This window comes from Salminus brasiliensis, chromosome 14 (genome assembly GCF_030463535.1).
Source record: "Salminus brasiliensis chromosome 14, fSalBra1.hap2, whole genome shotgun sequence".
Classification (NCBI taxonomy): Eukaryota; Metazoa; Chordata; class Actinopteri; order Characiformes; family Bryconidae; genus Salminus; species Salminus brasiliensis.
In genome coordinates, this window is record NC_132891.1 from 31,717,019 (window position 1) to 31,731,553 (window position 14,535).

The window sequence follows — 14,535 nt, forward strand, 5'->3', positions numbered from 1 at the left end:
ACCAATCTCTAAGCAACCATGGTTTGACCCCTGGGGATGCCGCAGCAATCCATGGCCAGGCCTACCAGAGAGCACACTGGCTACTACTAGGTGCTTATTGGAAATTTGGGGGATTTTTATTTTATTTATTCATTTATTTGAATAATAAAGAGTATAGGAAAGGCCTACGCATTGCCTTTACCAACAGTGGGCGAGTGGTGTGTCACTAAGCACAAGCAAACCTCTTAAAGTGTATGCAGAGTTATGTGACCCAAACTTTAAAAGGTATTAATGTCCAACAATTAAAAGCAACACTACGTCTCACTACTTCTGGGCTCCCCCTACAGTCAGGAAGTGTAATTTGCGCTTTAAGCCACCACTAAAGAACATGTTTTTCTGGACAAGCTGAGAGATAGAAACCCGTCACTGAAAGTGGAAGATGCATGTGGACTGAGGTGGTAGAGAAATATCACCGGATTTTACACAAATATGTAAGCGCAGCGTTATCCTGCCGTAGTGTTACATACTGCAGTTGGCAGCGTTCCAAGTCCGGAGTAGTAACGACAGCGATGCTAATCTCTCTATTACAGGTCAGTGGAGCATCGCAATGATTTGGAAGCTGCTATCCTGAAGTAGAAATGCTACATAATGTTGCTTTAAAATATGTAAAAATATTTTCCTGTTCTCTATATATTGATGTATCTCTTGTATCTCTTATTACATGTACATTATTTTTTTTTTTTAAAAGCCCACTGGGTATGTGCTTTTTAATATTTCAGCCCCAAAAAAAGTTTACAAATGTATTTCTTTTATTTTAATAATTTTAAAAATAATTTTTCAGTGTGTAAATCTACTTTGTAAAGTTATTTCCAAAGTTTTGAACAGTACACCAATCCGCCATAAGATTAGTACCTTTATATTAGTGCCTAATATTGAGTAGGCCCCCCTTGTGCCGCCACAACAGATCTGACCATTCAAAGCATGGAGTCCTCAAGACCTCTAAAAGTGTCCTGTGGTATCTGGCACCAAGACTTTCCGGCAGCAGATCCTTTAAGTCCTGCAAGTTGTTAGGAGGGACCTCTGTGGGTCGCTTCAATGAGCCTGAGATGCTTATTACCCTGTTGTCGGTTCACTGGTAGTCCTTTCTTGGAGCACTAGGTAGGTACTGATCACTGCATACCAGAAAAAAACTATTTGTCTTGCTTTTGACACATTATCTTGAGATCTGACTTCTTTGTGTCACCTGTTAGTGGTGCTAATGTTATGGCTGGTCATTCTGTACGGGTGGTGTAATGTCGTAGATTTCCTTCATGAACTATTATGACCATGACGTCTCTGTTCACTAAGTATGTGTCTCGCATTCTTTTCCTCCAGGGAGGAAACCAAGGAGCTGAACTCTCCTCTGGCCTGTGTGCTTTTCTCAGGGCTTCAGTAGCCAGCCGACGAAGCCTGTTTAAGCCAGACCTGAGCAATAACTCTGAGCACTGGACGGCAACACTGTTTCAAAGCAAGACTTATTGAAAGTAAGGGTTATTCACACTAGCTGATTGTGGACGACTGATGGGACTGGTTCCTGTTCCTACAGACGATGCTCTTTTCTACCATTCTTGGCCATTGCACTCTTCTTTTCCAACCATTCTTTAGTTGATTTACTTGTGTGCTTTGGATCATTGTCTTGTTGCATAACCCAACCTCTTTTCACCTTGAGATCATGGACTGCTGCCCTTACATTCTCTTACATTCTGTAAAATGTTTTGATATACTTTTGAAATCCTTGTTTCCTCAGTGATCACAAGGCATTCAGGCCCTAAGGCAGTCCCAAACCATGACCCCTCCACCTTGGCTCACAATTTGAAGGAGGTCTTGGCATTGGTGTACATAGGGGTCTTCAAATCCCATTTACAGACAAACAATCTAACTAAACTAATAACACACAAACAGTTTAGTTCCGTTGAACCGCTGAACTGCTTGTGTCTTGTATTGAGCATGTTGTATAAACATCCACAGTGCAGGCTAGAAAAAGTAAGTGAACCCTTGAATTTAGTAACCCCGTAGACTAGGGGTGGGCAACGGGGGCCAGAGTCCAGCACAGCTTGCTGATTTCACTGCTCTAACAGACATACTTAACTTGGCAATTAACAGATGAGTTGAATCAGGTGTGCTTCAGCAAGAAAAGCAAAACATTGTGCAGGAGTCCAGCCCTCCAGGACAGGAATTGCACACCCCCGCTGTAGATGCTACAGCCGCAAGAACCTCCACCAAGCATTTTACTGTAGCTGCAAAGGAGACCTGTGCGCTTTGGGTGGGTCATTGTCTTGTTGCATTACCCAATGCCTCTTCAGCATGAGGTCATGGACTGTAAAAGGTTCTGATGGAGCTTTGAATCTATTGTTACCTCAGTAATGGCAAGGCGTTGATGGCCTAAAGGAACAGCACAGCAGCCCCTAAGTATAATGCTCCCTCTCCCATGGTTTTGGCGTACGTCATGTTTTTTTTATGTTCTTTTTTGTCCAAAAATGGCGTTGTGCATTTGTGCTAAAAACGTCCACTTTGTCTCATCTGTCCAAAGAACACTTTCCACTAAAGCACTGTGGAATATCTAGATGGTCTTGGGCAAACCTGACACAGGCTTTTCTTTCCTCTTCCACGTTTCCTTTTGCTTTACCTTTTTTTCTTGTAGCGGAAACATAGCACAAAGGTTTTGCAGTCTTTAGATTCTTCTGTAGGTCTTGGGTTCCCCTTGGGTTCTTTCTCACATCTATCAGGATCACCCGTTGCACTCTTTGAGAGATCTGACAGGCCTTGACTCCTAAGGAGAGTAGCAGCAATCCTGAGGGCAGAACAGTTCTTTCTCCATTTGCCTTGAATTGATGTGCCCCCAGGTCTTTAGCAGTGCTTTTGTAGCTTTTTCCAGCTTCCTGTGTCTCTTGAACACGTCTTCTGAGGTCTTCTGAGCATTGTTTGCACTGAGACTTGGTTCTTAAGAGGAGCAGATTTCTCAGTAACCAGGTTTTGTTTGCTTTTGTTGTAATGAGCCAATCATCTGCGAACCCCACACTTCCAATCTCAGCTGCTTAACTGAGACACCTCTAGCTATTTAGCTCTGGACAAGTCATTAACACAGAGGTTCACTTACTTTTTCTAGCCTGCACTTTGGATGTGTACACATTGTGCTCAATAAAAAACATGAACAGTACAACTGTTTAGTTAGTTTGGTTAGATTGTTGTTAGTTTGTCTCTAATTATAAGTTAGATAATGATCAGACCACATTTTATTAGTACTGAATGCAGAACTCCAGGGGCCCTACTTTAGCGATCTGTAGGCGAGCCTTCAACCGTGCACCGCACAGCTTGATTTAGGGTGTGTCGGGATGTCTTTGCTATCGTAAAACAGGAAAAGTACACATTACGTGGCTCGAAACACACAAAAGTCATGTCTTAAATCTTTTAATTAATCATGGGTGTGTTTTGGGCGTAACGTGCAATAAACCAATCAGCACGTCACTTGCCAATCCCTTTAAGAGCCGGGTGTGGTCTGACTTTGGCAGATTGCTATTTCAATGCTCGGTCTGGGATGGCGTGCTGAAGCTCGTCATCTCTAGAATAATATAATAATTTTATATTCTGTTTATTGTTGAGGTAAAAGTCTGCATAGCTGCCAACTGGCACGCACTATGGGTTTAGGCCTGCAGCGTGTCCATGTGAGAGTAATAAGCGGGGGTGTACTTGCACAAGGCTGTACACGCCTGTGTTGACAATTCACTGCCAAGACAGCAACGAACGTCTGACTGTTGACTGTCTGCCTAGGTTGTTTTCAGTCAGTGGAGCTCCTGTGTTTTCCGTTGCCGAGACAGCAATACGCCAAAAATTTACCCCAACACACCTCATTGCGAGACCATCGTAGATAAATGCATCGCCCCTATTTCAACGATGCAGAGGGAAGACGCGAAAATAGACTGTTGGTGGGGTGTAGGATAGCAGTGAGCATCGCGACGCGCCTTGTTTAAGGTGTAAGATAGAGCCCCAGATCTTTCCAAAGGGTTTTCTAACTTTTTCTGTGTGTCCAATTGTAAAGAACTTCCAAGAGTACTTGGGCGAAGTGTAGTGGTCTCCATACTAACTTCTTTATTAAGTAGTATCTAAGTATCTAAGCTTGGAGGTGTCTTTTGGATTCTAGCCAAAAGAGTAAACACTTCTGTAAATTTGCAGTTACTTTTTGACCAGCAGTTAATGATGTGTTTTCTTATCTGTTGTGCCGTTCACTTCTCAAAGGGTGTTAGTCTGTTAGTCTGGTTATTTGAATGCAGTAGCTTTAGTCCAAGAGAAAGACAAGGTGGAGAAAGTGAGGAACAAAAGGGACAATGCAGAGAAAGTAGTTACGAGTTCAGTCACATCTTTTCTTTATTCTTTGTGTTTTTGTTTTTTTTAATCTCTGTGTTTAAGAAGACAACAGAAAAAGGACAGAAGGAAGCAGAGCTGAACAGAACTGGTAGCAGTGGTTTAGTTCACAGAAGAATACTCAAGAGTTACGAGGTTTCATACAATAGTTAAACATAATGTACAAGATTGTAGTTAAGACACAAACTCAATAGGACAGGAACAGGTGCCAGCGGTACAGCTGAGAGCAAGCAGTAGAAGTGTTAGCATCAGTTATTAGCTATCTACAGCAGAAGGCTAAAAACGTTCCCCGTTTTTACACTACACTCAAAAATAAAGGTGCTTCAAAGGACTCTTTGAGGGATGCCATGGAAGAACCACTTTTCTTTCCAAATTTGGACAGCCAATTACCCATTCACACCGACCCCTTCACATGCAATGCCCCCAACACTAGTAAGGGCGCACCAACACCCCCCCCCAGCCTTTCATTTTCAAACTGCCACCGATGCAACATTACCAGGCAATCAATGCGCCTGGAGGGAAGCGCCGCACCAGCCGGCAGATGTCAGTGACTGGCAGAGAGCGCCATCTAGCCACCCTGGAGAGAGCAAGGCCAATTGTGCTCTCTCTGGGCCTTGGCTGCAGCATGACCGGGATTCGAACCAGCCATTCGACCCAAGTTGATATTGTGGTGTCCCTTAAAGAACCCTTTGAGGCACCTTTATTGTTAAGCGTGTCCTTGAAGTCCTAAAGCTGACTTGAAACCGACTAGCAAATTCATGCCAATCCCAGCCTTTGTCTCCTCACCGGAAAGTGGGCGGAGTCCTAAACGCTTGCCGATAGAAAATAACATGTATAACTTTACAAAAGTGCTACAAAAGATCACTGGCCAGTGAGACAATGACAGGCACAAAAACCAACTTCGAGAGCAGCTATGAAACCCCACCTCCAGCAGCGAGTCTGTAACAGTCTACTTGGCCTCACTCGAGTTATCTACACGAACGCCTCGCTCTGTACCCTGTGGTGATCATGAGCAGAACGTTTAGAGCCTCAGTCTAGTGAATCGATGGCTGTGAAAAGGATAATTTATCCCTAGAACCTCAGAAGATATGAATGTGTCTGTGGTCTTTGATTTGATGGAATTGACACCGCCTGTTTAAAATTGAGTAGGTCCCTCTTGTGGCGCCAAAACAGCTCTGACTGGTCAAGCATTGGACTCCACAAGACCTCTGAAGGAACTGTTGTGAAAATTGTGAAATTTACTCAGAGCTGTGTTTTTAGGTAGTGTAATTTTTTATAGCTCTAAGCTTTCAGGCCGGCCCTACGGTCTAACTGCTGCCCAGCAAGTGTGAGACTGTAAGTTCAAATCCCAGCAATGGATCCCAGCTTAGCTCTCTATTGTAAAAAGCCTGCCAGTCTGGGGATGTCAAATGATACGGCTTATAACCTGCAGGTGGGAATAAACAGTAAACAAATTAAGGGGGAGGAGCCACAGACTAAACGTCTTACACAGTTTTTAACCAGTTTCAGCTGCAGCTAATGTTTCTGAGGTCCAACCAATATATATATGGGTGACGAAACTTGAGATGCAGAAGCACAAAAAACTTTTGACTAAATTAAAGTTCCATAATTACACTCCATAATCACATACTTCGTCATTTTGATTTGGCTGGACCTTGGCTACCAAGCCATGTGGGACAGTGGGGTTCGAGTCCCCGTCTGGGTCCTTGGGCAGGACTCCTAACACTGCATTGGCCCACCTCTGCAATACGAGTAACCTTGTAAGTTTCTCTGGATAAGAGCATCAGCTAAATGCCGTATAAATGCTGTATATGTTAAGTCGCAAGGTGACTGCGTAACCATGACAATTATAGAGTGTACACAACATTAGCATGGGCCCTTGCTTATAAGGCCTCAGGCCACATTTGATGCCATCTACCCTGCTTCATGTTGTAGCTCTTGACCTAAACCTTCATCTATAAATAAATCTACATATTTATAGTGAAATTACATAATCGGTTTCAGCTAAATAAATGACTATATAATTAATAAACGTTAAATATTTGTTTCCTTTCAAAGACCACAGGCACAGCATAGCCCCATTCATCTAACCAACACCTTCAGGTTTTTAGCTCTGAGCCCATGTGTGGAGAACTGTACCATCAAGGGAATATTCATATACACAGGTTTGGGTACAGTGGAACACAAAAGCGAAAGGGTAACAACACCTCATGCACTATAGACTTAATTATAAATAAACAAATAATACAAAATCAGATTCTGATCATTTTGTACATCCTAGAACCAGCTGAAACATACAAGTAAAACATACACTATAAACATACACTACATACAGGAGTTCTAAAAACCAGCGCTTCATTTAGCGTGTTTTTGATTATTTATTTTTTTGAATTATTATTTAGCTAAAAACTGACTCTTCTGGTCTGGGTTGGTTGTGTGGGTCCTTTGGATATTTAGCAATGCTGAAATGCATTTAGCGGGTTGTTTCTGGAGGGTGTGGGTTTAGTGCTTTGTGCGACGGCAACGTCTAACAAAGCATTACGAGTTTAAAAAAATACTATCTTCACTTTCAATAAAACAATACAAAAAAATACAGATCATCTGTATTCAAATCATCATTGCACTATCGCTCTGGGCAGTACTCAATAAAATCACTGTTCAAAGCATTTCTCAGCTCAAGCTACCGTCCGAAACAAACAAACTAACAAACGAGAACAAAACGAAAAAAAAAAGTCAAGAAAAAAGTGCAGAATAGTTTTTTTTTAGGTCTATATAATCGCCCTTTTCCTTTAAACACTCACTGGGTCTCAACAAAGACATGTTTAGTGTATATTTCAGTGTCTACGATATTTAATACATCACAGTTTTATCACCTCGCGCCCCTGATTGAATCCCCTCAATCCGGCCCAATCCCTGGTTCCCCCACTCATACAAACTGTACAAAAGCTACAACAAGCCACTAGAGCGCAACACAAGCGAATGGAGGTCTGCTGGCTCGGGTGTAACACGGTGCGAAGTGTATTAAGGAGGAATGTAACTGAAAAAGGAGAAGAACACATTAGCAAGAAGTGTTAAAGGAATACTCTTGAGGTTCTTCAACCTATTCTCTACCTGCCACATCTGTATCATACCGGCGATTACCAAAGACCAAAGGTCATTTCAGCATGTTCATATAAGCTTAGAAATACAGCTCTAAACCTGCAGAAGTGAAATGCATTTGTTGCCTTATAACAGGCTGTTAATATCATGGCAATGTGCTACAGTCCATTCACACCTCATAGCCACTGCTGATGTAATGGCCCGGGGTGAGGGGGTGGGGGGTTGGGGTATATCGCTGCTGTCCAATGAAAAACACATATATAATAATAAACCCTGTAGCTTCTCTGTACACTGTGTCAATAATTCTGGATAAATGGACCAAGATACTGTCTACTGGGGATGTTTTTCATTGGACAGCGATGATATTTAGATTAATATGGTCATGAACTGTGGAATTGCCGAATTTGATAGATGACTGCACAAGGTTGAAAATATCAGGGCGATTAGCGATACTTTTGTCAAATGGCTCAAGCCTGCCACATAATCCATCATGCTGGAGCTACACAGTAAAAAAGCAAGGCCTTCCTTAATTGGTAGCCATGGTGATTGGGCAGAGCTTGTGAAAAACCCGGAGAAAATCTGAAAAGCAGTCCCATCAATGACGGATGAATGTGACATTTTATTCACCACACAATTCACCCCCGTCCAATGGCTCCTATGTGTTTAGAGTCAACGGCTCCAAAATTGCTGTCCATGGTACCTGACCATATGCTACAGATGTGGCAGCCTATTCCTCTAAAGAGCGTATTATTAGTGCCCTCTGCCAGAGAACCTGAAGGGTTCTTCGTATCAGGCAGGGTAGTAGGTATAAAGCTGAAAGGTGAGGGTAGTGCAGCAGAATGAGGAATTGGTCCCATAGTGTCGGCCAATCTCCAGTCTCCAAGTGGAGATTCGGTCTGTGTGAAAGTCTTTAGCTGGCTGTATCTCACCTAACTTTTACCCGAACTCTCTGGGGCCTGAGATCGTCTCGAGAGTGGCTCTGACTGATTAAAGGCTCTCAGACGGCCATTTACAGCTCTGATAGCACCTCGAGGGATAATGTCATTGGTGTTGACTGGTTGATTTGACATCACTTTGGAATGTGTGGCACTCTTTGTGATTAATTGGCAGCACCTTTTCACCTGAACTGGCGAAAGATGTTTGGAAAGATTCAGCTCTACTACTGCAGAACCCAGTCTGCAATACAGGACTGCAGACCATGACATCTTGTTGAGTTATCTTGGTGGGAAAACTGCATGCAAATGCAACAGCATTCTCATGCAAAGTTCCCGCCCTGCATATTCGCTCCCTGTACTGTTGGATGTAGTGTGTGAGGCAGGGGATTAGGAGAGAGGGACAGAGATAGAGGGAGTATATGCTACACTGGGGCGTCTAGCACTCAGCTATGTTGAGGCAGATGAACTCTTGTATGCATTTCTTGTACTGCTGTTCTGTGGGACTGCTGCTGGGGTATTGACCTGGTTGACCAAACGGACCCTCGGATTCTCTCATCTCCTCGTTCATCCGGGCCAGACGGAGCCTAGAGAGAAAGGAAAGAAAAAAAAAAAATAGAAAGGAGGTTGTTATACATTACTGGAAATAGTTGGGACCAAATGTTTGTGGACACCCCTTCTAAAGAATGCATTGCTGAGGCATACTCAAAAAAGCTTGTATTAGTCTCTGTAGAGAAGCACTGACAACAGAATAGGACTCTCTGGAGCAGACTGTCTGGAACATGAACCTATGGGCACCATGCCTAATGCCAGGCGTGGGCATGGAGCTGTGGAGCAGTGGAACTGTGTTCTCTGGAATGATGAGTTGGGGAGTTGGGGGTGATGAGGTGAGGTGAAGATCACCCAATATCCTGACCTCACTCATGCTCTTGCAATCAAATCCTCACTGCATTGCTCCAAGATCTAGACGTAAGCCTTCCATGGACAGTAGAACCAGTTACTCTAAAGAAGCAGTGTGAATCATTGAATGTGTCCCAATACTTTTGTCCATATAATATATATTTTCGAGGAAACAGGATCATGATATGGCATAAATACTGTGGACGGGGCATGACTTTGTCCACTGGGTTTGAATGGACCACTCAAGCCACTCTGCGTGACACTGTTTAGTGGAATTCCCCTTTAAACTTTAAAATTCAGGCCATCAAATTATTAAATATTATATATTTATTATATATTTATTATATATTTATTTATTTAATATTATTTATATATTCTTGCCAATAAAAGAGGCCAAATAACAGGGTGGTAAATAGGCTTCTAAACCTCATCTGAGCCTTTTTACCCTCAACCAAAGTCACACAATGACTATTTGTGTAACTTCTGCAGTGACTGCTGTACTCACAGACAGACACAGAGCAACAGCCTCTGGTTAACACTCACAGCGTGACGATGTCAGCATTGGCGGCCTGCACTGCGATGCTGAGAGGATCCTGACCATCATCATCACCGTCATTCTGAGTGGCTCCTCGTTTCAAGAACAAACACACCTGCCTGCAAAACACAGGGCCAAACGCACACTCAGCTGTTTGTACAGCACTAGAAAGCTGTGTGTGAGTGTGTGTGTGTGTGTGTGCTTTTTACCTACCCCGTGTGTCCTAAATACGTGGCATGGTGGAGAGGCCCTCTTCCTCTCTGGTCTCTTTGGTTGACGTCGGCTCCGTTTTGCAGCAGGAATTCGCAGGCTATCAAAGAGCCCTTATTGGAGCAAACAACAAAGCACAGTCTGGTCATGGAGAGTCAAAATCTGGATTCGGAAAATGACCACAGTATTGGACATATTTATTATATGAGTGCCCAACAGGACAATATGCTAAGATGTATTAATATTATTATTAGTAATCTTCATTTATTACAGTTGGGTTACCATAGCAAGCAACTAGCAACACCACAGCAGCCACCTGGGATACCATAGCATACTGCACATGAGAATGAAGGAATGGGGTGCAAAAGCTTGTCCACTCTTCTTATGCCACAATGATACCAATACACTACCAACAACACCCAACCAACCACGTGGGGCACCATAGCAACCACTTGGAAACAAAATAGTAACCACTAAGCAAGTCCATTGCAACCATCAGGGATACCATCTAGCAAGATCATAGCAGCTACCCAGCAACACTATTGCAAGTACCTAGAATCACCATTGTAACCATCTACCAACACTATGACAACTACAAAGCAACCACCTAGCAATTCCATAGCACCCATTTAGCCACCAATTAGCAACACCATAGCAACCACCTGGAACACCACAGCAAATTGCCTAGGAATACCCTGGCAACCACTAAGCACTTCTTTAGAACCAACTAGCAACACCATAGCCACTATCTAGCAACACTATAGCACCAATCTAGCAACAACTTAGTAACACCATAGCAACCACCTAGCAACATTATTGTAACAACCTAGCAACCCCATAAGAACCACCCGGTATACCACAGTGACCACTTAGTTTCACCCTAGTGACCACCTAGCAACAGCCTAGCAACTGCATGGAAGTGGGAACCACTTAACAGATTGGCGTTTCAACTTTTACAGTTATTCAGTTTCATAACACTTATATACAGTTATAACATTGTTATAACTTAATCAAATATTTTTTTTCTGCCAAACATTCAGTTAAAGGAAAGTTTGGACTGATCTTGGCTTCATCATCTACATTTGGTCTAATGGAGAAAACTATGTAAACTAGATGAATTATCAAATAAATGTGCTTCGTTGACTCACTCCAATCACAGCCTGAACGAGGGGGCTCTTGCCCTCGTCCTCTTCATTGACGGAGTTGACGTCAGCCCCGTGGGCCAGTGCTTCTGCCATGACTGGCAGGTTACGGGCCTGACAGGCTTTATACAGCAGCGCTCCGGGATGAAGCTCGCGGGAGTCCTCCGGATCCGACGCCTCCGGCTCCAGTTCTGCCTCACCACTCGAGTCCTCTGACACTTCACACTCTGCACAAACACACACACACACGGCTGCTTCAGTTGCTTGATGGATTAGCAGATCAACTGTCCTGATAGGCTAAAAAAACACTAGGATTCATTTAGATATCTTTTCAGCATAACTCACCCTCCTCTGTGACGCTGTCCACCACAGAGCCGAAAAGCAGGACGTCAGTGCTGCCGTCAGTGCTGCCCCCCAAACCACTGTCGCTGCTGAGACCTGCTGGACCCACAAACGCCACAACACGGACACGTTACACACAGGCCAGCTGTCAATCCTTCACATCTAGGCATATCCCACTGTAACACTTACTGCGAGGCCCTGAGCCAGTGTCAAAATAGGAGAAGAGAGAGTCCAGCTCATCCGGACAGAAGAGCGAGTCTCGCCGGAACTTCCTCTCCAGAGCAGCAGCGGCTGAAGAAAAACAAAGGGGAGCAGATGATTCATGCTCTGTTACATCACAGTGCTTTACCTTCCTTATAACGTTACTGATCAACCACTGATCAGGCTGAAAGTTAGTGGTGCTTCGCAGCACTAACACTGCGTATGCTGGTCTTACTCTGTGTTTTTCATTATTCAGTGAATTTTATAGAACATTCGTGTTATGTTTGTTGATGAGGGGATATTGTTTTATTACGATTTAACCCTTAGAAGACTCCAACCACACATTCATGGGTGTATTACTGCCATAATACCACAGCCCTGATGCTTATTATTAGATTTCGACACCATAAAGACATAAAACCGATTAGCAAGAATCTTTACTTCCAGCCGTGATGAGAAATAGCTTTGATCTATAAGCAAGTTCGACTGCATTTTTTACCCAATTTTCCTCCCCAATTTTAGCTAGCCAATTAGCCAACCCACTCGTTAGTGCTCTACGCCATCAAATGTGGGAGGGTGAGGACTGATATATGCCTCTTCCAACACATGCTATCCAACTAACCAGCTACCAGTGCACTCAGAGGAAAGCCTTGATTACCCAGCTCTGATGCATCGCCTAACAGACGCTAGCAGACTGAAGAGATGTTGGGACAGAGAGACAGAGAGCCATCTACCCACTCAGAGCAAGGCCAATTGTGCTCTATGGGGCTCCGGCTGCTGATGGGCGCTACTGCATTTGAGCACTGAACGCGGCGTGGTTGGAAAGCTGAGTTGTGGTAACAGGAGCATTTGGCTATGTTGTTGCCGCTTGCTCACATCGCTTGCTTTTAGCTCACCGTGTTATTGGTTCTAGGGCTTTTTTAGCGGGTTTATTAACTGTTTATTAACTTTATTAACTGTAAACAGCTCAGCTGCTACTGTTTTAGCAGGATCTGCTTATTGCTAGATTGCAAGTTACAATCTGCTGTTTGGGCTGGATTTCTCTGCCTAGAAAACTAGAAAACCCACATATTACAAACAGAAACAGAAAAAACTACAGATTGATATCCTGTCAGAACGTAAACTGACCGTAAACTGACCGTAAACTGACCGTAAACCGTAAAGAGCGAAATGTAAATATCATAGTCAACTGATAATACTAGACCTATCACCTGAGGACAGCGTTGCAGACGAGGCCGTTCCGGGCTCCTGTCTATATTTCCGCCTGTGTTTGGGCACATTGGTGGCGCTGTTGTGCCGTCTGCATTTTTTCACGCTCCAGCGCCGCTCCGACTTTCTCTCGCCGTTCACTAGCGCCACGCCCGTCGCCATCTTCTTCAGGAACTTCTTCTCCACGTACTTGGCTTTGATCCAGGCCTCTTTCTCCTGCCTGTAATGAGTTTAATGGAACAGGGCAGTTAATAAAATACAATTATTGCCCATCAGAAATGAAACTAAAGAGCAGGCTGCTGTAAGTGTTACATGTCCCAGGCTACCATACAGATACAGCTACTCCTAACATGGGGAATTCTTTCTTTTCTGTTACTGCTCACCTTGGGCTGTTTGGTCCCGGCTTCTTCGCGCCCTGCTCCTCACAGGTGCCCTCATAGATGTGGTTGATGACACTGTTTCCCAGCTCACACATCAGCTAGATTCACAAGAAAAAGGAATGGGTAGATAGTTAGATAGTTAGTAAGTACACGCTTGCAAATTCAATTGGCACCATAATGGCACACAGTTCTCAGTCCTCGATGATTGCAACTTGCATTTTCATTTGAGGACAAGTGCTTGACTCTCGTGGTTGCTACAACAGTCCATAGAAATCTAGGTTTTCTACATCAATTTCAGATCAAAATGAAATATTGCAGTTTATTCATGGTTGCTATATGGTTACTATAACAAAAGCCATCTTTTTTTCCACCCACTGTTAGGAAGCCACTTTGCTGTTTTGGGGAATTCTGAGGGATTCCAATCCCCCCATCAGCAGAGTTGGCATGTTTGCTATACGCATCATTTGTTACGCACAGTTGAAGAATAATATTTACATTTTTATTTGAATTTAGTTTCATAATTATTCATCAATTCTGTCCCCTTTTTCTCCCAATTTAGTCGTGCCAATTAACCCACTCGTTCATAGCTTTCCCTAGTACTAGCAATGCTCCCAACACTAGGAGGGTAAGGACCAAACACATGTCCCCTGTGGTACATGGGAAGTCAGCCATTGCCTCACTGCTAATAGACCGCCACCAGCTAATAGACGCCTGTGCTGGCCAACACCGCTTTAAGAGCGATGAAGGGAGAGAGAGAGAGCGCCATCTACCTGCCCGGAGAGGGCGCAGCCAATTGTCCGGCCGCTGATGGCAAATCCCAGCATGGCACTAGATTTCAACTCACAACCTCCAGGTCACACTGGAAGTGCATTAGACTGCTGAGCCACTCTGAGCCCAACAATATTGATAATATATAACACATTAAATAAACAATTAAATAAATGCAATTAGATCCATGTCTTCTGCTCCCTGCTGGATTATCCGTGCACTACATGCTGCAGAAAAATACATACAGATTTAAGCTTTTTTTAAGTTTTGGCTTTTGTTTTTTAGAAAAATAACACACACACAGTTAGTCTTTACATCCAGAGTTTTGTGATGCTCATATGATCAACCTATGACCCTGATGTTAACAGCTGGGAAAACTGGGTAGTGTTTTCTGTTCTGGCACAAGAGCAGGTCTGGGCTTCTACCCCTCACTCCTGTTT

The 14,535-nt window shown here is 43.6% G+C and overlaps 1 protein-coding gene across 1 annotated transcript in view; it reads right to left on the bottom strand.

Moving 5' to 3' along the window:
* The window catches only part of acap3a (ArfGAP with coiled-coil, ankyrin repeat and PH domains 3a), an 86,621-nt gene that overhangs the window by 749 nt on the left and 71,337 nt on the right, over positions 1-14,535 (bottom strand). Inside the window, exons 17-24 of the mRNA XM_072696708.1 lie at positions 13,331-13,425; positions 12,950-13,167; positions 11,725-11,828; positions 11,541-11,640; positions 11,202-11,422; positions 10,057-10,166; positions 9,852-9,962; positions 8,934-8,995 (exon numbers count right to left, since the gene is read on the bottom strand). Coding sequence (XP_072552809.1) covers positions 8,934-8,995; positions 9,852-9,962; positions 10,057-10,166; positions 11,202-11,422; positions 11,541-11,640; positions 11,725-11,828; positions 12,950-13,167; positions 13,331-13,425 — 1,021 coding nt within the window. The remainder of the gene's footprint in view (positions 1-8,933; positions 8,996-9,851; positions 9,963-10,056; positions 10,167-11,201; positions 11,423-11,540; positions 11,641-11,724; positions 11,829-12,949; positions 13,168-13,330; positions 13,426-14,535) is intronic.